A 23,346-nucleotide genomic window follows, 5' to 3' on the forward strand; every position below is an offset into this window, starting at 1 on the left:
CGCTATATTGGACCTATGGAGGCTTGCTGGAACATTTTTGAATTCCCAAGGCATCTGGAGTTTCCTTCAGTCTATCGTCTTCCTGTTCATCTTCCTAATCAGCAGCAGGTCTATTTTGATTCTGATGACAATCCTGAAGAACTTCTCAATAGTAACAAGTCCCAAAAGACAGAGTTGACTGAATGGTTCATTGCCAACCAAAAGTATCCTGCTGCCCATGCTTACACTTATCAAGACTTTCCTCCCTTCTATGTCTGGAATCAAAAGAATAGAGCATGGACACCACGTATTCAACACTCAACTATTGGCAGAATGTACTATGTTCATCCCTCAGCAGGAGAGCGCTTTTACCTCAGGACCTTGCTTACTATTGTTAAGGGTGCCAAGGACTGGAAAGACATTCGCACTTATCAAGGCATTGAGTATCCAACCTTTCGTGAGGCCTGCTTTGCACGTGGCCTTTTGGAGGATGATGGAGAGTGGGATATGGCCTTGGCTGAAGCAGCAGACATGCAGACTGGATCTCAACTTAGATCCCTCTTTGCCACCATCCTTTGCTTCTGCATTCCTTCACAACCTCTTATTCTTTGGAACCGCTACAAGGACAAAATCTGTGATGATCTGCATGTGCGTCTTACTGCCATGGGCTTTCCTGATCCTACTCAAGAGGATGTCTTTGATTATGGCCTCTATCTTCTGGACAAAGTCCTTACTGGAATGGGAAAGCGCCTCATTGACTATCCTCCTATGCCTTTGCCTCTGCAAGATTGGAACCAAGCTGCAAATGTGCTTCTTCAGAATGAGCTCAACCATAATTATGTGGCTCTTTGGGAACAGGTCAGTTACCATGCATCCTTCAAAGTTGACCTTGAGCTGACCTTGCACTTCAGGTGGAGACTAATCTATTGACCTTCAATGCTGAGCAGAGGAATGCCTATGATGCTGTTATGCAGTCAGTCCAGTCCAACCAAGGCCAAGTCTTCTTTCTGCACAGTGCTGGAGGTGGTGGAAAGACCTATGTTTGCAACACCATTGCTGCCTCTGTCCGCTCTCAAGGCAAGGCTGCTCTTTGTGTTGCTTCTTCTGGCATTGCCTCCTTGCTTCTGGATGGTGGTCGCACTGCTCACTCTCGCTTCAAAATCCCCATTGAGGGTCTCAATGAGCGCTCCTCTTGCTCTTGGGAGAAAAACTCTGACTTTGATGGACTTATTCATCAGACTGGGGTGGTCATTTGGGATGAGGCACCAATGCAGCATCGCTATGGAATTGAAGCCGTTGATCGCACTCTTCAGGATCTCATGGACAACCCTGCTCCTTTTGGTGGTGTTACTGTGTTGTTTGTTGGAGACTTTCGTCAGACCTTGCCTGTGGTTCCCAAAGGAAGCAGAGAGCAGATTGTGGCTGCATCTTTGCGCAAGTCCTCACTCTGGAATCACATCCAACTTCTCACTCTCAAACAAAACATGCGCCTAGACCAGACTCCTGAGAGCAATGCCTTTGCTCAATGGCTCCTCAATGTTGGTTCTGGCCATAACCTTGGTGAAGACAAGTCTATTGAACTTCCTCCCAACATGCATCTTGATAACAACACTAAGCAGTCCTTGATTGACTTTATCTATCCTGATATCTCTGATCAGCACCCCAAACCAGACCACTTCTTCCTTGACCGTATGATTCTTTCTGGGCGCAATGACACTGTTGCTGAGATCAACAAGGAGATTCTGGCCAAGTTTCCTGGAGAAGACAAGCTCCTAACCAGTATTGACTCTGTCAAGGACATAGAGGGTTATCCTATAGAGTTTTTGAACTCTATCAATATCTCTGGCCTTCCTCTTGCTCACCTCCATGTCAAAAGAGGTTGTCCTCTCATTCTTTTGCGCAACATTGATCCCTCTCATGGCCTATGCAATGGCACTCGACTCATCTTACTTGAGGCAAGGACACGTGTCTTAAAATGCCGCATCTTGGGTGGAGCATATGCTGGAAGAATTGTGTTTATCCCTAGATTAACCCTGGAGCCATCTGGAGAAGCCTGCCCTATTCCTTTGAAGCGCAGACAATTCCCTGTCCATGTTGCCTTTGCTATGACCATCAACAAATCACAAGGACAGTCTGTCAAGTTTGTTGGATTGGATTTGGAGCGGCCTGTATTTTCCCATGGCCAACTTTATGTTGCACTGTCACGCTGCACATCAGGAGATAGAATCAAGGTGTTATTCCCACCAGACTCACAAGGGACCAAAACCACCAATATAGTGTACCCTGAGGTATTGCAAGGCATTTTGGATAATCAATAGTATGTTTTGGATCATAATCATTGTGACATGGCTAACAATTATAATAGGACTTGAACAAGGACTGTAGTATAAAACTTATATAGAAACTTCTTACACTTTGACTCTCAATCCCCACTCTAACTTTTTATATGTATGCTTGAAATAAAACTGCTACTCTAACTTGGCTGCTTGACTAAAACCCAACCACAAACTGAGCACTATAACACAAACATAGATTAAGCACTGTCACACAACCTCAGACTAAGCACTGCAACAAAAACTTGGATTAAGCATGGTTGCACCGTCGCAACGCGACGGGTGAGAAGCTAGTTAGACATTATGGCTTAGTAGCTTAGAGCATCTGTTCCAGGTGCTTGTATATATAAGGTTATTGGTTCAACTCTGGCAAAAGGCAAGTTTGTAATAAGGTGTATTCTGTGTTTAGGTATTCAACTAGTGCTCTAATAGACATGACTCTATAAGAAGGCTATAAGAACTGTGATGCTTGATTTATTATCATTTTTCCAAAGTTTCAAGTTATAATCAATCCTAATAATTCCTAATTTAGGAAAATTATGTCTAATTAGAACAGGTTTAGGGAAAGGGTAAGTGAATAATCTCTAATGCTAATTATTCGTAATTATGCATAAATAAAACTGATTAGAGCATGATATAAGAGAGTGATTTTCCAGATATGGCAGAGCTCACACTCTTTATAGAGAGAGCATCTTTTTCATATTGCTTGTAAATATACTAAGATGGGGTTTGAGCTTTTGATTTCTCTTCTGGACTGAGAGCACCAAACTATTATGTATGAAGAAAAAGGTGACAGACTGGATAAAGGGTTGGTGCGTTGTCGGTAGCTGATGTAGGGCTGAAAAGATGAACATACTAGTTGTGAGAGTGTTAGTCTGGCATTTCTTAGCCAAGGAACAATACTTTATAAGCTTTGAGATGCCTGCTGCAATAGCTTTACAGATATTTATGGGAAGGCTAGGGTTTGTTGCATAAGTATCAAGCTCTTTCTACATGTATTCATATATTGGGAGAACCCATAAAAGAGTTGGAGTATTAGCCCTTGACATTGACTTTATCACATTAGTGAAAACCTAGAAGAAAAAGGACAGGTTAATGCTCATGGATCTAAAATATTAAAAGAAATTAAAGAATTGCAGTGCAAACTTACTCCAAGAATGGACTGTAAATATTCTAATGTTCTCCAATCTGTTGTGGTGAGAAAAAGCTCATAAAGCTCATCTTGGCTAAGAACCCAAGCTTTGATTACCTGCTACATACCAGATAAATAGATAAAAAAGGGATTGTTGATTACAGACATAACATACCTTTTTAAGAATCAATACATGCATGATCATGGTGCATGTGTAATTACACTATATGTAAATATCTCACACTGGCATGAGCAAGTCTATGGGTCTTTACTGCATTATTAAGGAATTTGCCATTATAATACTTGCTTGCTAGTTGGTGGAAGGATGTGTACTATCCAGGTGTGCCAACAATCTTTTTACAGATCATACAAAGCTAAAAAGGCATTAGCAATTTAGCATACATGGAATTCTGTAAATAGAAATGTACATGCCTTCTAAATGGTGCTTATTTCAGACCAGCCTGCTACTTCCTCAAGGCCATCATTCTCCTCATCTCTTCCCACACTTTTATCTGCACATGCTCAATTATTGGTTTCAAGGTCTTGTTGGGCCTTGTTGTTGTCCATGTCATAGTGGATCAGGAATATCTTGTTATATTCATTGTAATATCCATGCATATTGGGGTCATCAACCTTCTTAAGGGTACTCTGGATCTTCTAGACCACTAGATTAACCACATGAGCTATATATTGGATTTGTATATTCTACTTATGAAAAAGTGTGCTATAATGCTTAAGGAGAAAGCTCCTCAGTGCCCACATGAGGACTGTGTTGAAGGATGCATTGTCCATCATCACTGAAAGGAAGTAAACATCAAGAAATTACTCCATCTAGATAAATGACAGAGGGAATTGGACACTTATCTTATCCATACTACCTTGCTTTTAAATGGACTCCAAAAGAGCATGCACCACCTTGATTCCTTCATGCTTATCCTCCTCAAGGTGTTAGAAGTTGATGACACATCTGATCATGTTCTAGTCATCATCAACCTAGTTGGCAATAGTGCCCACAAACACAAACATCATGTGTGGGCTAGTCCATATATCTATTATGATCATGCTTATTGGGTCTTTACAGCAGTCTATTCTGATACAATTATCACAAATACTAGGCAGCCTCATATTATGAGGCATACACTAAGGTACAGGTAATATCCTTGGTCATCCACTTCTAGTGAACACACCTGTTACTAGTCAAGTATTGTAGGCTATATTATAGATGGCCAACATAGGCTTATACATATGAACCTATGAAGAATGGAGCTCCTTACCCTCCTTGTTAGAAGGAGACAAGTGCAGAACCAAGAGTATTTACTAGAGAGAGTAGCAGCTTAGAGAATACCTAGAGGATATATATATGGGATTCTCATGACCTTTATAAAGTAGTATAAGAGGCTCATAGAATAGGCTAAGGATATTTAGTCTATTCTCTTTTGTTTTGTACTGTTTTCCTATAGTACCCCATATCTAAAAATAGTGACCATTACTATTATCTGCAATATTACTGTGCTATATGTACAGTCAAGACCTCTGTCTAATCTTCCTCATTAAGCAACCTAGGAAAGAACCTTTTACTCTTGGGGTTATTGAATGAGTAGTTCATAACAGTATTAGTAGAATATGTGATGCAAAACTTCACATCCTATATTACAATAACATAATAATTCAGAAAAGAGGTAAGAAGATAGAAGATGCTATACTTACCAAGAGTTCCTTGACAATAACACCATGGAGTTTAGCCATAATATGGGCCATAGCATTGTGGATGGTGGTGTCACTTGGCAGTACTATTTGGCTATCAATATACTCATAGAGCCTTTTGAGTGCCAAGGACTTTTCTTGCCTGCTTTAAGAAACTCTTGTATCACTCTTGCACTTGCTAGCATAAAACTATGGTGCACTGGGTCTATTGTTAGCAAAGGGTCAGTGATAGCAGTGGTTTGTTTTTCTTTTTCTTTAGTGATATGCACTGCATGTTTCTTTGTATGGGTTGCGAGGTTGCTGAGGTTGGGTGAGTGTCTTTGTCCTTAAAATTCTTGCTATCAACAGTGTGCTCAAAGGAGCATTGCCTACAATATCTGTGAGTTTAGTCAACTAGAAACAACAAGTAACCTACTGTTCACAGTACAGGCACTTGATTAGCCATCTTTTCTTCTTGCTGCTAATAGTTGGTTTTGCAGGGTGCCAGTGGGCAAGTATGAGATTATATGGCCCTGCACTTTCCTCCACAAAGATGAGCACTCTCCTCTGCCTCTTTGACTGCTTGTAGCATAGAACGACCATCTAATGACTCACTATTACTCTTGTTAGTATTGTACTCACTTTGACCTTTCCTTTCCTCAAGCCTCAACCTTGTCCTTTTTGGGGATTCAATGTGACATGAGTGAGAGCCTTTCTAGATACATCATGGGACCATTAGTACAACAGTAGAGTGAGTGCAGCAACCATTATGCCATGTTGCTCACCTTTAATTTTTTAGTCTTTTTCCTGAGCACATGCCCTTGCTTTCACTTCTCCTATTTCCTTAACAATCCATCCTCACTATCTCCAGCATCTGTATTGGTTACCAAGAAGCTGTTGGTGGTGCCTTGAAACTTGTGTTGTTATTTGTAAGGTAAGCTAGCTGTTTCAAGTGTCTATATGAACAGAATACTTACCTTTTTCAACTCTACCCTCTTTCCATCTGACAGGATCTCCAAGCCATCTTGATCAAGCTAGAAGGAATTAACAGTTGAGACAGACACCTGTCATGATTAAGCTAGGGGCCAGTAAGTCTTGTCAGTCTTCTTATCTCTAGGAAATATAGCTGCTAAAAGATAGAGTAGGTGAGGTCACAGGTGTTGGAAGAATGGGAAAGACAGGCTTACCTGGCTGGCCATAAAGGTATGTATGTAGGTGGCCTTGACCAAGGAGAGTTGGTGGTTGGCCTACTAATATTTTTTGAGCAGCATGCATCGAGTTAGATGGCCCAGTGATATTGTCAATACCTCTGGTGATATTACATCTGTTATCTAGTCTGGGATCATTACCCAAGTGCAGTACTGCTGGTGCATTTGCTTTATATACTAGTATGTCCTCCATACCTGTGTCCTTGGAGTCTCCTATTGTTCTATAGCATGAAAATGTGAGTTGAGAATCTTGAATGTTAAATTTTGAAAATCTAGCCATAATATCTCTAACTCCTAGCTTATCTTCTCTAGCTTGAGAATCATGAGGACATGAAAAGCAGCCAGCCAGCTTTCTCCCTAGATTATTACGAGGTATGCACTTTTTTTTTTCATCCCCAGCTTCCCTTGCCAAATGTAATGCAGTTGAATATTTTTATCACAAGCATTCTCACCAAATAGGATATCAAACTGCCAATTGAAAGTTTCCCATATGGATTCTCCATTGACAATGGTCATTATGGTATAGATATGATCATCTTGTGTCACTTCAGGAATTGAAGACAGCAAATGTTTGGTTAGGTCAGCAATCCACAACATAAGAGCTTCAACCTAGGCAAGGGTGTCTAACATAGCAGGAGGGTATAGAATGTGCTGAGGAGTTAAATATGAGGGTATATGAAGGGAGAAATAGTGATGAGCATGTACCTGTGCTAGGGTCCAAAAGAGGTATTCAGGAAGCTTTGAGGAGACACCAAACAGTACTAGACAAGTACCAAAGATGCCAACTATTACCAAATATGGTTGGTCCCTACCTGACTGACTGCAACCCACTAAAGGACATTCAGCAGCACTTGGGTCAGTTTGCCCACACTTCACCTACTTACCATGACTGCACAGGAGTGTTATGATAGGTGTTTACAGAACCGGAGCCAGTAGTCCATATTGGCCAATGTGCTCTATGAGTTGGTTTGTCCTTATTCTTTATCTTTCTGACTTCTACATAGTCAGTCAAATGCAATCTTGCACCATTACTTGGCCACCCTGGTCATACATTACTTCTTCTTTATTTTTATGGGTTTTCCAATGCCTGTTCCTGCTACCTATGCTTGGGTGACAGATCCCAAATATTTGGGATTTTGCTATCACTAATTAACTTTTACCTTATACCTTTGGAACCTATATGAATATCTTACCTACCTTTTTATCTTTTCTATTTGCTAGGGCTTGGTGCTCATTCAACATCTACTCTCATTTCTTGTTTGATATTTTACTTAGGGGCTCTGTTTACTATAAAAACCTACATACAACTCTGGAATAAATCAGCTTTCACACCCCATAGTTCAGAGCTCATTCACACTCATCTTAACCATTGAAATCATCTTTATCAACTCCCAAAAAACTTGTCATCCTCATCATTCAGCCTTGTTCACATTCATACTTATCTCTTTACTCATACTCCTCATTCTTCCTCATATATTGTCAGAGTCCTATGTGGCTCTTGAAGCATGTAGTTGTCGGTCATGACACTACCTTCTTATTACTAACTAAATCCCTGACTAAACCAACCAAATGTTCAGTTGATATTCAGTGGAGTCCCAAACTTATCCAAGCACTATAATTTCACTGCTTTTTAGTGCACCATCAATTTCTAAAGTTATCACTAACAATTCCTTACATATTGAATACTAGCTCCAGCACCCCCTACATTAGAGGTTGTTTTGGTATTATGCTTGGCACTTAGAGCCACCTCTAGCATATCAATAGGTTTGAGAATTTTTGTAGGTAAATAATGACCCTGGCTGGATAAAATTGAGGGCAAAACTATTGGCCATAAATAGCTATATTCTTGTTCAAGCTGTGGTTTCATGTAAATTTGGGCAAAATTATGAAGGCTTGAACTATATTTCTCTTTTGAGATGTAAATGGTATAAAACCTTTTATATACTAACTAATTATCTTGTACTAGACATAGAGTAAGTAAAAAGTAAAATTAAACAAGAAAAACAGTTTATAAATAGTAAGTAGAATAAAAGGCTGGAGCCTTACTTCCCACAACTAATAGTGAGAAGGATATATCAATCTGGCTGAATATCTATATAATATTATCTTGTTTTAATTGTTTATGACTTTTTGTGTAGAATGCAAATGTATACACTGAATGACAAGGAAAGGAATGATGGCAATAAATCCACAGTATCCATTGATCTTAACTAAGCTGCAACTCTTTTTCCACACTATGCTTTTCCCTTCTTGGTTTGCTCTCTCTTATTTATCTTGCTTTATAATACTATTGTTTCACCTGTTTATTCTTTTTCCTTCCTTAATACTTTATTACTCTCTAAAGCAGTAAGATCTATATATACAACAGCTTGCAAATCTATAATTGTATCTGAAACAGTTTTATAATGTGATTTCCTAGAATTGACTATTAGAGCAATGGGCCAATTTATCAGCAGGATTGAAAGAAAATTTTCAGATTCAGTATACTGCTTGTGTTGTCTGTAAAGCCTTTAGACAAGTAAGTCTGCCTTGACATCTCTCAAGATTGGACAGAAAATAGCTATCTCCTAAGAGATTTATAAAGGACAGCCATCTTTCAAGACATCTCTAGAAATAAAGTCTAAAATGGGCAGGTGTAAAATTGAGTGCATCTAGTAATAACCCTTAAGACATCACTAGTACAAAATTATAGCTAGTAAACTCTGTCAATTCCAGGACTTGCTTTTAGGCTCTAGTAATCTAGTGTGTCTGTACATTAGTAAATGGGCAAATATACTTGCTTAGCTTATAGAGCACTTGTGCCACTTGGGCAAGTCTTGCAAGGGCTGTAAGGCTTGTAAGACTGGAACTTGGGCAAGTGCAATTAGCTAGGTCTTATTTTACAAGTATCATGTAAGGAGCATGCAAGCAACATAAGCTGGAATATAAGATTACCTAAGCAAGCTCTGCAAGTGTTACAAACTGCTCATTTGGTAACCCCAAGAGTAGGAGGTTCTTCTCTAGGTCGCTTGTGGAGGAAGAGTGAAATGATGGTCTCGACTGTATGCATAGTACAGGAGTCAGGTGTATATTGCAGCAATAGCAATAAGAACAAAGACTGTGGTTTGAAGACCACAGTAGAACAAAGTGCACTGTAGAAAGACAGTACTGGACAAAGGAGGATAGTGTGAAGACTATCCTAGAATGAAGAGAATAGACTAAAGAATGTTAGCCTGTTCTATGGGCCTTTTATACTACTTTAGGTAAGGGTGTGAGAATCCCATATATGTATCCATAGGTATTCTCTAAGTCGTTTTTCTCTTAGAACAACTACTCTTGCTTCTTTGCTTGTTTTTTTCTGACCAGGAGGACAAGGAGCTCCATGCCCATATGCAAGTAGTTTGTAAGGCAGGAAAGAATGCCCACTGCAACAGGCTTATGATACTCAACTAGCAATGGATGATCTACTAGGAGTGGATGACCAAAGATATTATCTGTACCTTCATATACGCCTTAGGATATGAGGCTGCCTGGTAGTTGTGATGATTGTTGATAAGCATGCACCCGTGTCAGGGTCCAAGGGAGATATTTGTGAAGCTTTGGGGAAATACCAAACAGTGCTAGATGAGTACTAAAGATGCCGACTTGCACCGAACATGGTCAGTCCTCACCCGACTGATGGCAACCCTCCAAATGACGTTTGGCAGCACTTGGGTCAGTTCACCCATACTTCATGTACTTACCATGACTGCATAAGAGTATTACAATAGGTGTTTATGAGATCGGAGCTAGTATTCCATGTTGGCCGATGTGCTCCGTAAGCTGGTCAGTCCTTATCACTTATCTTCCCAACTGTCACATGGTAGGTCAAGTGTAATCTTGCACCATTACTTAGCCACCCTGGTCATACATTACGTCTTCTTTATTTTTCATTGGCTCGCCAATGCCTGTTCCTGTTACCTACACCCGGGCAACAGATCCCAAACATTCGGGATTTTGCCATCGCTGATTACCTTTTACCTTATCACCTTTGGAACCTATATAGACATCTCACCCTTCTTATCTTCTCTGATCGCTAGGGCTTGGCGCCTATTTGACATCTACTCTCATTTCGTGTTTGATATTTTACTTAGGGACTCTGTTTACTATAAAAACCTACATATAAACTCTGGAATAAACTAGCTTTTGCACCCCACAGTTCAGAGCTCATTAGGTGAGTGTCTTTTTATCTTGCCATTTCTTGTCATGACTCTTCTATATCTTGGTCACCCACCTTTATCAATGTCTTTCTCTTGCCAAACTCTCTTTCTCTCTATATAACACTATCTACAACATGTGAACATCAATACCCAAGCCCATATCAATCTGACTTCAAGTAATGGGGCATTCTGTCAGTGCAAGCATCCACAACACTAGGGTATGGTGATGGATTTTTTAAGTATACTTACATATCTAGCTTTCGATGCCCTCCATACATTGTCCTTCTCTGTTCACTGCAATCTATGTGCACTGTCAAATCCTATGGAGAAGTGCAAAGTTAAATCTCAAGATTGTGGTATGTGATGAGAAGAACCAGTCAAAAGTCAGCCAGCCCGGGCATTCCCACCTCAAAGTTGTTTGTCTGCACTCCATATTTGCACCACATCTATGTTCCTCTTTCAATAATTTGTGCATCATACCTGTGCAGATTATGGAGGGCCATTCAAAAAAATTGGGTCAACTAGTTGAAGAGGTTTTGCATTGCTGCTATAGTGATAAGGACATTCAACAAGAAAGCAGTAGAGGTGCCTTGACTGGAGTCATGCAGATGTGTGTTTGTACGTCTACTTGCTCATATCTAGCTGGACAACATGCAGCAATATTTTTCCTGTGTAGGAGAGCTGCTATATCACCATTGCATTAATAATTGCAAACCTCTATGTAAAGACAGCAATATAGCACAGGGTCCTCTTACTCTCATTTATTATTATCCCTCTTGACTCTCAGTGAAGCTGCAATATCTCTTTCGTAAGTATTCAATTAGCTGGATATAACTCTCACATAAACACACATCTGCTAGAGATGGCTGGTCATGGCCGGATATATCTGATGCAACCTATATATAGGCTGAATTACATAATAACAGCCTACAGAAGGCCTGATATAACACTAAAAGCTCCAAAATGTGCACCTATTGGGGATTGAACACAGCAGCAGCAGTACACATATACACACACTATATGATATATGATCTAATTACTTGACCACTGCACCAAACAGGCTATAATAAAATGGACTGCTTGGTGATACATCTACGCATAAATCTGACTTGTGAATATTTCTTGACATTGCTTAGTAGACAAAAAAATGGATTTTGAGCTACTTTCCACTCATTAAAAAGTAATCTGCAAATAAATGCACATTTACTGATTCTCCTAAAGCAGGCTAATATCCTTTAGAGACTGGGAAGTGGCCTAAAATCAAAGTATCTTGTTTTCTCCCAACAATGAGCACAAAATTCGCAAAGTTGCATTTATGCAGATATGTACAGCCAAGCAGGTAATTCTCATATGGTCTCTTTAGTGTAGTGGTTAAGTAGCTTGAATTGTGACTTGTGCTATGGTGCATGCATGGGCTGCTGAGTTTAAACCTGAGCCGAACTACAATTGTTTTCATTCATTCAGGTCAAATACGGAAGCTTGTCAGAGAGATCCAGTTTTGACTGGCCATCCTCGGCAGACATGTGTTTATGTGAGAGTTATATCCAGCTAACTGAACTCCCTCCCTCTTTTGCGTACGTCTTTTGTGTATGTTGCGGTATGTGGCATCTGAACAATGTACACCATTTGATCCCAGGTTTTTATTTGGCACACAGTCCATTTATGATGTGATGACATGTTTAATTTAAGCTCGCCACCCATCGCCTTTTTTGTAGACCATATCTTCACTCGGAAACCTTGGGCACAATAGCATTGCACGCCTAAACCCATGTGCACGAGTGGACAAAGAAGGTGCATGTTGTAGAATTTCTCAGAAGGATTTGTTGCCAGGCAGGAGTTCACCTGTACCAGGGTATTGCTCAGTGAAATATTGTACTAAAAACAGACGACTTTTGTTGAATTAAGGCAAATCACCTATTTCTTACATATTACTTAACTCACTTCTTATTAGCTCAGGTATTACCAAGATACTATACAGTTCTCAGCCACCACGCTCATAGTATGAGTGTGGCCAGCACAGGCTTCCCTCAGTGTTCTAATAGACGCTGAGGTGAGCCTGCTTCTATTACATACTCTCAGATTGACACTTACAATACTTTGGAATAGATATTACCTTCTAGGTAAATGTCATATAGCCTTTAGCAGTGTTCTAATAGATGCTGAGATATTACCTTCTAGCCCGTATTTCTACAGGTTATGGGCCCTGCGGACCCTGCCATGTTGCTCACCAACTCAATTACCATCACAACCATCACAAAGCTCTCAGAAGATCTGTTGAACTGGCCGATCTACAAAGATAGAGTAAAGACAGCCATTAAATCAAAGGTTGGCTTGTCATGACATCTGGCTGGTACCGCTTGGCAACCAATGGAGCCAGCTCTTCCTCTGGCAGATGCAAAAACCGAGGTCATCGATGCATATGATAAAGCAATTGAGAAAGTTGATGAGTACGATCAGCGTAAGGCTGCCATCAAGCAGCAAATCTACTCTACCATTCCTGACTCTATCCTTAATTAAATCAAGGAGAAAATGACCACCAAAGAAGTCTGGACAGCACTCTGTGATCTTGCAGAGAAGCGGGGGAAGATGGTTAAAATTGATGTTTGACACCCACGACACTTAATGCATTGAAGATGGTGACATGCACACTCATCTCGATAGCCTTCTCAGACTTCAAAACTAACTTACCAAAATGGGCTGTGCTCTTAGCAATGACAATTTTGTTGCTGTAATCTTATCCTTCCTTCCAAAATCCTACGAGTCTGTGATATTAGTGATCACTACTTCCGCATCACTTAGCTTGCAGAAACTTACCCCTCATGGAACACTTTAACATATTACATAGGAGTATGATTGAAGATCCATCCAAACCCGACTCGAGAAAAAGGCCCCATCTGATGAGACGGCCCTTTACTCGCAAGGGGGTTTCAAGAAGGGAAAGAGGAGGAGGGGGAAGAAGGCTAATCAGTCATTGAGTGGCAAGAAGTGTAACAACTGTGGACTGACCAACCACATTGCTGCTGACTGCTTCCGACCCAGTGGAGGGAAGGAAGGGCAGTGGCCGGCAGGCGCGCATCGACCAGGTGAACACAAGAAAGCTCGTAATGCAGGCTCAGGAAACATAGCTTTTGTTGAGGAGGACGACCCCAAATTTGGGTTCTTGGCATCTTTGACTTGACCGCTTTGATCGCAGACCCCACAGCTTTGCCCACAACTCGCGTACAATGTCTCAACACCGGTGCGAGCCACCATATGTCTCCCTATCGCAAGGAATTCTCCGATTTTGTCAGCATCCTGCCAAAACCAATTCACGCCGCTGATAAATGCACCTTTATGGCTACTGGACATGGTACCATCACCGTACTACTTCCAAATGGGAACAGGAATACCACTGTCCGCCTATTTGATGTGTTGTATGCACCATCCATCGCTATCACCCTGATTTCGGCTAGTTGCATTGACGAAGCCAGTTACTCCATCCACTTGTGACATGGGATCTGCCAGATCAGTGATCCTTCAAATCACATTGTTGCATGCATCCCTCGCATAAACAACCTGTACAAAGTTGTTAATCACACGCTTTTAAGTTCTGCACAACTGGCCGAGAGTTCTCCCCTGATAACACACAAGGGGGAGGAGGAGAAAGCTTCTGCCAACCTCGTGCTATCAGCAAAGGAGCTGCACCAAAGACTCAGTCACATCTCACTCGAATTGGCAAAGAAACTCATAACTGATGGCCTAGTCAAAGGTATCACCCTCAACAACCACTCTGCCGACCATGAGCTATGCACAGCCTATGTACAGGCCAAGATGACGCGGGTCTCGTTCCCAAAGGAACATACACGTGCATGAGCATCCCGCTATGGTGAGCTACTACACTCTGACTTATGGGGTCCAGCGCCCATAAACTCTCTCACTGGTTATCGGTACACAATGCCCATCATAGACGACTACTCACAGGAGATTGTCCTCAAACTCTTACGGTCTAAGAGCAAGGATTTTCGTCACTATGTGCAGCACGAGGCTTTCTTAAAAGGCCATTGCGGAGTCACTCAGGTTGGCACATTACGCACAGATTGCGGAGGGGAGTACACCTCAGATGAATTTGAAACGCACCTCAAAAACAATGGGACAATCCATGAAAAGACTGTTTATGATTCCTTAGCCCAAAATGGAAAGGCAGAACATTTTCTACGTACCGTTGTCGAATGCGGCCATGCACTGTTGATAGCGTCAGGCCTCCCAAAGTCTCTGTGGGGTGTGGCCATGTTGCACGCTGTCTGGCTCTGGAATCGGACTGGGTCGAGGAGCTTGCCAGGTATGACACCATACAAGAAAGTCCACGGCACAAAGCTGGATCTGAGCAACCTCCATGTATGGGGATGCCAGGTGTGGGTGAAAATCAAGGGGCCAAGCAAGCTTGATACGCAAGCTGACGAAGGATGCTTCGTTGGCCATAGCACTGAAAGCAAAGGCATCTTGGTGTATTGGCCACCAAAATGGAGGATCAGTGTTGAGCGCAACATTCACTGGGACGACTCACCTTTACCGGAAGTCGTTGTCAACAAGATCAACAACCCGAACGCAAGAACGAGCAGGAAAGACCTGAAAATCCCTCAGACAGTCAGTACAATGACATGGCTCAAGCGCAGCCAGACGCTAGCACTGCAAACGACGCAAACATACCTGAACTTATTGCCAAGCACTCTGACTCCCCCCCAGCGTCGAAATGACATGTCCCTGCCATACTCCCAAACCCTCCGACTACATCCAGTGTCTTGAGCGTGGAGAAGGAACAACGACCGGCAGCACGTGTGCGCCAGTCATTCCATGCGGCATGCACACTGCTCTCAAGGCTGACAATACGTCTGCAGGTGCTGCGGCTGATGTGCTACAAGCCGGAGCGCTGGAGGCGTTCGTGAGGGACGTTGACGAGGAACGAATAGAGCTCGAGGAGGTGGAGATAGTAGGGAGAAAATTGGAAGGCATTGAGTGGGCCATGAGAGCCGAGACAATGGAGGGATTGGAGCCATGCAATGTTGAAGAAGCCCGGCAATGTCTGGACTGGCTGAGTTGGAATGCCGCAATCAAAGATGAGCTTGCTCGCATGCACAAGCTCAAAACCTGGACTCTCATCGACAGGCCACCCAACACAAATGTCGTTGGTTCCAAGTGGGTTTTCAAGCTCAAACAGGGTGCATCAAGCAAGATTGTCAAATACAAGGTGTGCCTCGTCGCACAAGGCTTCACTCAAGTCCCCGGACTCGACTATGGCGACACCTTTGCACTGGTCACAAAACTCATGAATATCCAAATTCTGCTCGCTCTTGCTGCCCGATTTGACTGGGAGATCTACTAGATGGATGTCAAAAACGCTTTCCTCAATGAGGACCTCAAGGAGGTGATCTACATGAAGCAGCCTCCCAGGTACATTTCTCCTGGCCTTTAGGCCAAAGTCTGTCGTCTTTTTAAGACGATCTATGGTCTAAAACAGTCCAGTTGTTGATGGTATCAAAAACTCAGCCATGCATTCCTCAAAATGGAATTTGTGGTATGTCCTGTTGAACATGGGGTGTTTTACAAGCCAGACTCGGCCGGAATCTCCATTATTTCAGTCTCCATGGATGATCTGTCAATCTTCTCTGATACTGTTGATGGAATCCTGGCTATGAAAGCTGCTCTGAATGATGCACATGAGATGATTAACTTGGGCGGTATCCATTGGCTTCTCAGTATCGAGATCAAACACGATTGCGGGGAGCGGACCATATCCTTGTCTCAGTGAGCGTATATTGACATGATTCTCTCATGTTTTAATCTTGAATCCGCCAATCCACTGTCTACTCCTACAGATCCAAACACCCATCTCTCTGCATTGCAGTCCCCGTCTATGCCGCAGCAGTATGCCGAAATGTGTAATGTCCCCTATCAGGAACTCATCGGATCGGGTATGTACGCTGCTGTTGCTGCTCGACCAGACATTTGTTTTGCGGTATCATACCTTTTGCAATTTATGCAGAATCCAGAACGTGCTCATTGGGAAGCCGCAAAATGACTGTTGAGGTATTTGAAGGGAACACGGGAGCTGTGGTTGACATTTGGAAGGGAACAGTGAGGTATTGAAGGATTCTCGGATGCAGATCATGGAGGTCAGGAACACCGATGCTCAATCTCGGGATACATTTTTCTGTTCGATGGTGGTGCCGTTTCTTGGTCTTCTAAGAAACAGACCATTGTTGCTCAGTCAAGCACCAAAGCTGAGTATATTGCACTTGCTCATGCGAAAAAAGAAGTGCTATGGATTCGCATGCTTCTGAGTAATTTACTCTCCCCCTTGACTGTGCCGACCATTGTATTTGGAGACAATCTATCTGCTATCTCCCTCGCCAAGAATGAGGCTTTCCACTCTCACACAAAACACATCAACATCTGATACCATTTCATCTGCGACATCATCGAGAAGAACCTGATTGAGCTGCGATATTGCCCCATAGAGGAAATGGCAGCTGATGGGTTTACCAAACCCTTGGCTTGTCAAAAGGTTGAGAAGATGGCAGAGCTAATTGGACTTCAGGAGATTTGAGGGAGTGTGTTGAATCAAGGCAAATCACCGATTTCTTACATATTACTTAACTCACTTCTCATTTGCTTGGGTATTACCAAGATACTATACAGTTCTCAGCCACCGCACTCATAGTATGAGCGTGGCCAGCGCAGGCTTCCCTCAGTGTTCTAATAGACGCTGAGGTGAGCCTGCTTCTATTACATACTCTCAGATTGATACTTACAATACTTTGGAATAGATATTACCTTCTAGGTAAATGTCGTATAGCCTTTAGCAGTGTTCTAATAGATGCTGAGATATTACCTTCTAGCCTATATTTCTACAACTTTGCCTCATCTTGAGTTCCATGCAATACTAAAAGCTAGGATGGAAGCTGAAGTTGGAATGCCGATGCACAAACAATGTTAGCACACGCTGATGAGCATTCACCCACGCTAGGGTCCGAGAAAGGTATTTGGAAGCTTTGGGGGAATACCGAATAGCACTAGACAAGTACCGAAGATGCCAACTTTTACCGAACACGGTCGGTCCCTACCCGACAGACGACAAGCCACCGAAGGACATTTGGCAGCACTTGGGTCAGTTTGCCCACACTTCACGTACTTACCATGACCGCATAGGAGTTTTACAATAAGTGTTTATGAAATCGGAGCCAGTATTCCGTATTGGCCAATGTCCTCCATGAGTCGGTCGGTCCTTATTGCTTATCTTCCCGACTTCCGCATGGTCGGTCAATCGTGATCTTGCACCATTGCTTGGCTACCCTGGTCATACGATACCTCTTCTTTATTTTTCATTGGTTCTCCTATGCCTGTTCCTGCTACCTACGCTCGGGTGACAGATCCTGAACATTCGGGATTTCGCCATCGCTGATTAACTTTTACCTTGTCACCTTCGGAACCCATATGGACATCTCACCTACCTTCTTATCTTCTCTGATCGCTAAGGCTTGGCGCCTATTTGACATTTACTCTCATTTCTTGTTTAATATTTTACTTAGGGGCTCTGCTTACTATAAAAACCTACATACAACTCTGGAATAAACCAGCTTTTGCACCCCACCATTCAGAGCTCATTCACACTCGTCTCAACCATAGAAATTGTCTTTGTCAACTTCCGAAAACTTGTCATCCTCATCGTTTGGCCTTGTTTGCGTCCGTACTCATCTCTTTGCTCGTACCCCTTGTCCTCCCTCGTATATTGTCAGAGTCCTGTGTGGCTCTTGAAGCATGTAGTTGTCGGTCGCAACACTACTTCTCATTACCGACCGCATCGCCGACACAACCGACCGAATGTTTGGTCGGTGTTTGGTGCAGTCCCAAAACCATTCGGGCACTATAATCTCACACTCCCCGTTGCTTCTCAGTACGCCTTCCCTTTCTAAAGTCATCACTAACAATTCCTTGTGTATTAGATACTAGCTCCAGCACCCCTGAATTAGAGGTTGTTTTGGTGTTGTGCTTGGCACTTAGAGCCATCTCTAGCATATCAATGCTATCTACATCATGATGTTCCCAACTTAGGCATGCTTGAAGCTTGACACATAGGCAACTTCACATGCCTAGGCTTTAAATACTGTCTTTGGTATGCTCGCATGATTAGACATTATGTCTCACATACCCTATGTAGAACACTGGCTATTGGGGCCTCTCTCAATATTGTTTTACACCCATGTCTATACCCCGCCTTCTCCTCCTCTCCATGGCGCTCTGGTTTTTGTCCATGGCTATATCAAGTACATCGGCCATTATGATCATGCCCATAGTGCATGGGCCTCTCACGGTGATATGCTTGCGATGGCTCTGCGTGCAAAAACACAACACAAAACACACCACTAAACACAGGGTAGGCGGGAGCTGACTTTATTACTAATATCGAGAGACCCTTGTAAGTTGCGAGATGGGGCGTGAGATACGTACTGCGAGATATCGAGATATCTAGCGAGCTGATGCAAGGTCACGTGAGAATACTCTTGTGTAAAACAAAGTGGTGGACTGTGGGCCAGGGCACGAGTGACCAAGGCAACTTCAAGGGCAGCGACGAAGGCTCTGACGATAGCGGCGATGAAGGCAACAAGTGCTAAATCGAGCGAGTGCAATGTCAGTGCGATACAATACAAGCGAGATCTTCATGTGAAGTTGAGCTCTAAACAAAGGGGTGTTCGAAACTGGTGTATTGCAGTGTTGTAGGCAGGTATTTATAGTAAGTCAAAGTGAGTATAGTAAACATGAACTTGTAAAGAAAAACCACACGCAGAGGTGCTTGTAGACCATGAAATTCTGTTGTGCCGTGGTCAAGAGACAAAACAATATTTAGTAAAGAGGTGTAGCGGTGAGACGAGGTAAACTCTAGGAAGATGGAGGAGCAATGGATCATGGGACCTGTACTACCCAATAAGCGCACGCAATAAAGCTCTCTGTGATATCACATCGCGGAGCTGCTTGCAGTACGGTCCATGTGGTCGATGCTTGCGAGAAGTATGGCGAGAGCTTGGCGAGGTCCTTGCGGGTACAGCAGGCTTGAGTTCATCGTGTGATATACGTGGGGGCTGAGTGAGATGATGCAAGGCAATGACCAAGGGATGTGAGATAAGACCGCATCAGCCCTATACCATAATAGTGAGGTCGTAGTGGGCATCGGAGGGAATCACTCTGGGCTGCGGGGCCACCCGGCAGTGTCTGGAATATTCCCTGAGGTCAGCACTCGTAGAACTGCGAAAAACGGGGTCCCGGCGCTTAGAAAGGTGGTGCGCTCATCAGCAGTTTCGCGGTTTTCATGTTTGACTAGCGTGGGTTTGGTTGCACCGCCCTAGACAATCAGCAGAGCAAGATCAGTGCATATGGGAAGACAGGCTCACCTGATAGGATGCTGGACGTGGAATGGGCCATTTGGGTTACTCGCAGACAGTTTCCAGACATCCTGCTATTCTTGATGGGTCATTCCATGGTTTGTCACTTGCAATTTTCACTGCTTGGCATTGGCACTCAACACAGATCAGTGTGCCTACTTTAGGGCAGTAGTGTTGTACTTGGTTTCATAATGCAGACTCAGTCCCCGCCAGACAGAGAAACATTGTTGCTCCTGTCTGGTGTAATTGCATCGAGTCCCTTCATGCATATAACTCATCCTCTGCCTTTATTCATTCAATGGCTCTTGGGCAAACTATGCAAGATTTTTCCAAATGCCAACCTGTCCTCTCTAGTACAAGATAAAGTATGCATTGTGACGTTCATAATGTTGTATATTGGAGTTAAACATCGACAGGTTCTATCCTGTGATCGCAATATCAGCGAATTGGCAGATCTCTTAGGTGGTCTGAGATGTCTGATCTCTGTCTGAGAGTTCTGAGGGCTTCTGTCACCTCTGGGCATTCTGAACTCAGACATTACTCAGAACTATCTAGAATGATAAACAGGAATTGAGAACTGGCAGTAGCATACTTGTAAAGTACTAGAATGCAAGCCAGTGATCTTATCATAAAGATGCTAATTACACACGAGCCTGCACTTGTCTTGTACGAGTGTGAGAATAGGTGGGCAGTGGCATTGAAAGAAGACAAGACTAAGCTTGTCTTGTGCAAGCGTGGGCAGGGATTGGTGGCAGCAGCGAGAGGATCCGAGTTGGTAGACGGTGATATCAGACAAGATAAGGCCGCGCTCATCTCGTACGAACACGGGCAGAGATGGTAGGCGGCAGCGGTGGCGAGACAAGAGGAGGCATGCGCTCGTCATGCAAAAGAAGGCGCACGCTCATTGTATAAGAGGAGGCATGTGCTCATCTAATAGGACGAGCATGGGCAGAGGTAGTGGTGGTGGGCGGCGGCAGCAAAACCAAACAAGGCAAGGCCGCACTTGTCTTGCACGAGAACAGGCAGAGATGTTAGGCGGTGATGGCAGCAAGACAAGATGAGGTGTGCCCACACTCGTCATACAAGATGAGCACAGGCAGAGATGGTGGGAGAAGGACAGGCATGCGCTCATCTTGAATGAGTACAGACAGAGGTGGTGTTGGATGGCAGTGGTGGCAAGACAAGAGGAGGCATGCACATGCTCGTCGTATAAGACAAGCGTGGGCAAAGGGGGTGGCGCTGGATGGCATCAGTGGCAAGATAAGATGAGCGCGAGCAGAGGTGGTGGTCAACAGCAGCGGGGAGAGCAAGCAGGGAAGCAAAGATGTGGCAGTGGCACATGCCATTGCTACGTCAATGCACCGTCGTTGCACACGCTGTGCTCTGCCTCTTGCTTTCACCACCGCCCACCCCCCCCCCCCCCCCCCCGTCCACACTCATTTTGTCTCATCTTCTCTCAATGCCGCCACCCACCTGTAACCGCGCCCATACCCTCTCACTACCGCTGCCGATCCCCCGCTCATGCTCACACAAGATGAGAGCTCCCGATACCCTGCACCCACGCTCACACAAGACAAGTGTGAGCTTGTATCCTCTTGCTGCCACCACCCACCCCTTCCCGCACTCATATCCTCTCGCTGCTGCTGCTGATCTCCACCTGTGCTCGCCAAGATGAGTGCAGGTGTGGCCTTTTTCAATGCTGCTGCCCATGTTGCCTGTACTTGTATCTTCTCGCTTCTGCCACCCACCCTGTCTGCACTCGTACCCTCTCGCTGATGATGCTGATCTCACCCACGCTTGCACAAAATGAGTGTGGGCTGGTCTTCTTTTAATACCGCCACCCACCTGCGCCTGCAAGTGTGGGCCTATATCCTCTTGCTGCTGCTGCCCACCTTGCCTGTGCTTGTGCTCTCTCACTGCCACTGCCAATGCTAGCCACCCACACTTGCACAAGACGAGTGCGGGCTCATGTTCTCTTGCTGCCGCTTCCCCCCCTGCCCGCACCCGTACCCTTTCATTGACCCTCTCGTTGCTGTGCGCAAACTGTCGAGCCTCAAACAGAGTCCAAGATGGAGGACTATGTGCCACTCACAATCTGGTGTGCTCATTTTAGATGCAGGGCTGTCCTTTGTTCGTAGTATTTTGCATATAGTAGAATATTTTGATGGTAATAATGTTATATGAAATACCTGTGTGAGGCTGCAGACGGGGTCTGAGCTAATGACCAAATCTCTAACTATTGTTCTGGATAAGCTCTGACTGGTCTGAACTAAGACAGATACAGAAAGGTAACCTCCTGACGGCAGAGTCTTGTTCTGACCTCTGATTGGTCTGAGCCATCTGAGTTCAGAACAATCAGAAGCTCTCAGACCTGGATCAGACATCGGCCAATTTCCTGATGAAGGTGGGCAAGGATGCTTTAAAAGACCCATGGGTCAAAAGATTTGGGATATATCGTGGGATATATGACATGTTCACCAGGGTATGTATGCGCGCTTCCCCTTCTTGGCAGTATAGTCACTGTCACCAAAATCCAGGGTTATAAGCTCATGGCTAAGGGATACAAGTGTTGGCCAAAGAACTTGCCTGTACGTCATGTGTATGGGAGCGTCATTCTTCTAACCTAAGCCCCCATAATAGCTTTTGGTGCTGCATGGGACTGAGGACGAGATGGGTTCATTTGTTTTTGGAATGGCATTTCTCTTAATGAAACCTGGTACAGGTAAACTCTTGCCCGGCGACGGAAGCCTTCTTCAAGATTCTGCAAGCTCCTGATAAGACACTTATCCTCTATCCCGTATGCCCACTACCTTGTTACCGTGATCTTCAGACTGATTTCAACATCTATTTCTCCTTATTTTCTTGCTCCCTGTCTTGCATTCCAGGGTGCCTGGCATGATCTTATGAGTGAACCCGATGGTGTGAAAGAAAAGTACATGGAGGACTGTATGTCCTGGACAGAGTCCCATATGCCCAAGACGGCAGTCACTTAGCAACCGTGGTCGTTGTACTGCGAGACACTTCGTCTGTGCTCTGGCAATATATGTTTGACTCCTGATTGGGATCGTGTCCTGCGATTTATTTCCTGTTGACAGCTTAATATATATGTCTCGATGCTCTCTCCGATCTCAGCATTCCGAATCACTTGTGGCATACTGCGAATCACAAGCAGGGCATGGAAGCCTCACCTTAAACATCAATGAATTAAAATGGGAGAGACTGCACCCAGATAGGAGTGCCACTACCGTACGGTCTCAAGGTGAAGAGGGCAGGCCCCCGAAACAGAAGACCCAAAAGTAGAAGCGGCGACATAAAACTTTGCGGTCTTTTCCCCACGGCTTCCTTCTGGGTCAGTTCCTTTCCATCTGAGCTGGACAGACCGTACAGGACATAGTAGCCCAAAATTATCAATGATTCAAT

At 43.8% G+C, this 23,346-nt stretch overlaps 9 protein-coding genes across 9 annotated transcripts; 5 read left to right on the forward strand and 4 right to left on the reverse strand.

Moving 5' to 3' along the window:
- Positions 1-642: 642 nt before the first annotated feature.
- On the forward strand, positions 643-6,039 carry HETIRDRAFT_452674 (uncharacterized protein; the record flags this gene model as incomplete). Its single annotated transcript, XM_009549807.1, has 3 exons — positions 643-837; positions 891-1,758; positions 5,999-6,039. The coding sequence occupies 3 exons, from the start codon at positions 643-645 to the stop codon at positions 6,037-6,039; spliced, it is 1,104 nt and encodes a 367-aa protein (XP_009548102.1).
- Positions 6,040-6,944: 905 nt separating this feature from the next.
- Positions 6,945-7,211, reverse strand: HETIRDRAFT_322848 (uncharacterized protein; the record flags this gene model as incomplete). Its single annotated transcript, XM_009549808.1, has 1 exon — positions 6,945-7,211. A coding segment is annotated over one exon (267 nt), but the record flags the coding sequence as incomplete, so codon positions are not given.
- A 120-nt stretch (positions 7,212-7,331) lies between these two features.
- HETIRDRAFT_322086 (uncharacterized protein) lies at positions 7,332-7,484 on the forward strand (the record flags this gene model as incomplete). The annotated part of the gene is made up of 1 exon (XM_009549809.1): positions 7,332-7,484. A coding segment is annotated over one exon (153 nt), but the record flags the coding sequence as incomplete, so codon positions are not given.
- A 5,820-nt stretch (positions 7,485-13,304) lies between these two features.
- HETIRDRAFT_322336 (uncharacterized protein) lies at positions 13,305-13,680 on the reverse strand (the record flags this gene model as incomplete). Its single annotated transcript, XM_009549810.1, has 2 exons — positions 13,305-13,473; positions 13,520-13,680. 2 exons carry the CDS (start codon positions 13,678-13,680, stop codon positions 13,305-13,307), a joined length of 330 nt encoding a protein of 109 aa, XP_009548105.1.
- Positions 13,681-14,746: 1,066 nt separating this feature from the next.
- HETIRDRAFT_322190 (uncharacterized protein) lies at positions 14,747-14,971 on the reverse strand (the record flags this gene model as incomplete). The annotated part of the gene is made up of 1 exon (XM_009549811.1): positions 14,747-14,971. One exon carries the CDS (start codon positions 14,969-14,971, stop codon positions 14,747-14,749), a length of 225 nt encoding a protein of 74 aa, XP_009548106.1.
- A 271-nt stretch (positions 14,972-15,242) lies between these two features.
- HETIRDRAFT_452675 (uncharacterized protein) lies at positions 15,243-15,872 on the forward strand (the record flags this gene model as incomplete). The annotated part of the gene is made up of 2 exons (XM_009549812.1): positions 15,243-15,327; positions 15,388-15,872. 2 exons carry the CDS (start codon positions 15,243-15,245, stop codon positions 15,870-15,872), a joined length of 570 nt encoding a protein of 189 aa, XP_009548107.1.
- Positions 15,873-16,403: 531 nt separating this feature from the next.
- HETIRDRAFT_419228 (uncharacterized protein) lies at positions 16,404-17,096 on the forward strand (the record flags this gene model as incomplete). Its single annotated transcript, XM_009549813.1, has 3 exons — positions 16,404-16,542; positions 16,630-16,865; positions 16,977-17,096. The coding sequence occupies 3 exons, from the start codon at positions 16,404-16,406 to the stop codon at positions 17,094-17,096; spliced, it is 495 nt and encodes a 164-aa protein (XP_009548108.1).
- A 416-nt stretch (positions 17,097-17,512) lies between these two features.
- Positions 17,513-17,677, reverse strand: HETIRDRAFT_322560 (uncharacterized protein; the record flags this gene model as incomplete). Its single annotated transcript, XM_009549814.1, has 1 exon — positions 17,513-17,677. A coding segment is annotated over one exon (165 nt), but the record flags the coding sequence as incomplete, so codon positions are not given.
- Positions 17,678-18,685: 1,008 nt separating this feature from the next.
- Positions 18,686-22,919, forward strand: HETIRDRAFT_124477 (lysophospholipase; the record flags this gene model as incomplete). Its single annotated transcript, XM_009549815.1, has 8 exons — positions 18,686-18,860; positions 19,891-20,024; positions 20,091-20,291; positions 22,331-22,408; positions 22,464-22,514; positions 22,567-22,608; positions 22,649-22,723; positions 22,812-22,919. 8 exons carry the CDS (start codon positions 18,686-18,688, stop codon positions 22,917-22,919), a joined length of 864 nt encoding a protein of 287 aa, XP_009548110.1.
- Positions 22,920-23,346: the final 427 nt, after the last annotated feature.

Source organism: Heterobasidion irregulare (genome assembly GCF_000320585.1).
Source record: "Heterobasidion irregulare TC 32-1 unplaced genomic scaffold scaffold_07, whole genome shotgun sequence".
Lineage (NCBI taxonomy): Eukaryota > Fungi > Basidiomycota > Agaricomycetes > Russulales > Bondarzewiaceae > Heterobasidion > Heterobasidion irregulare.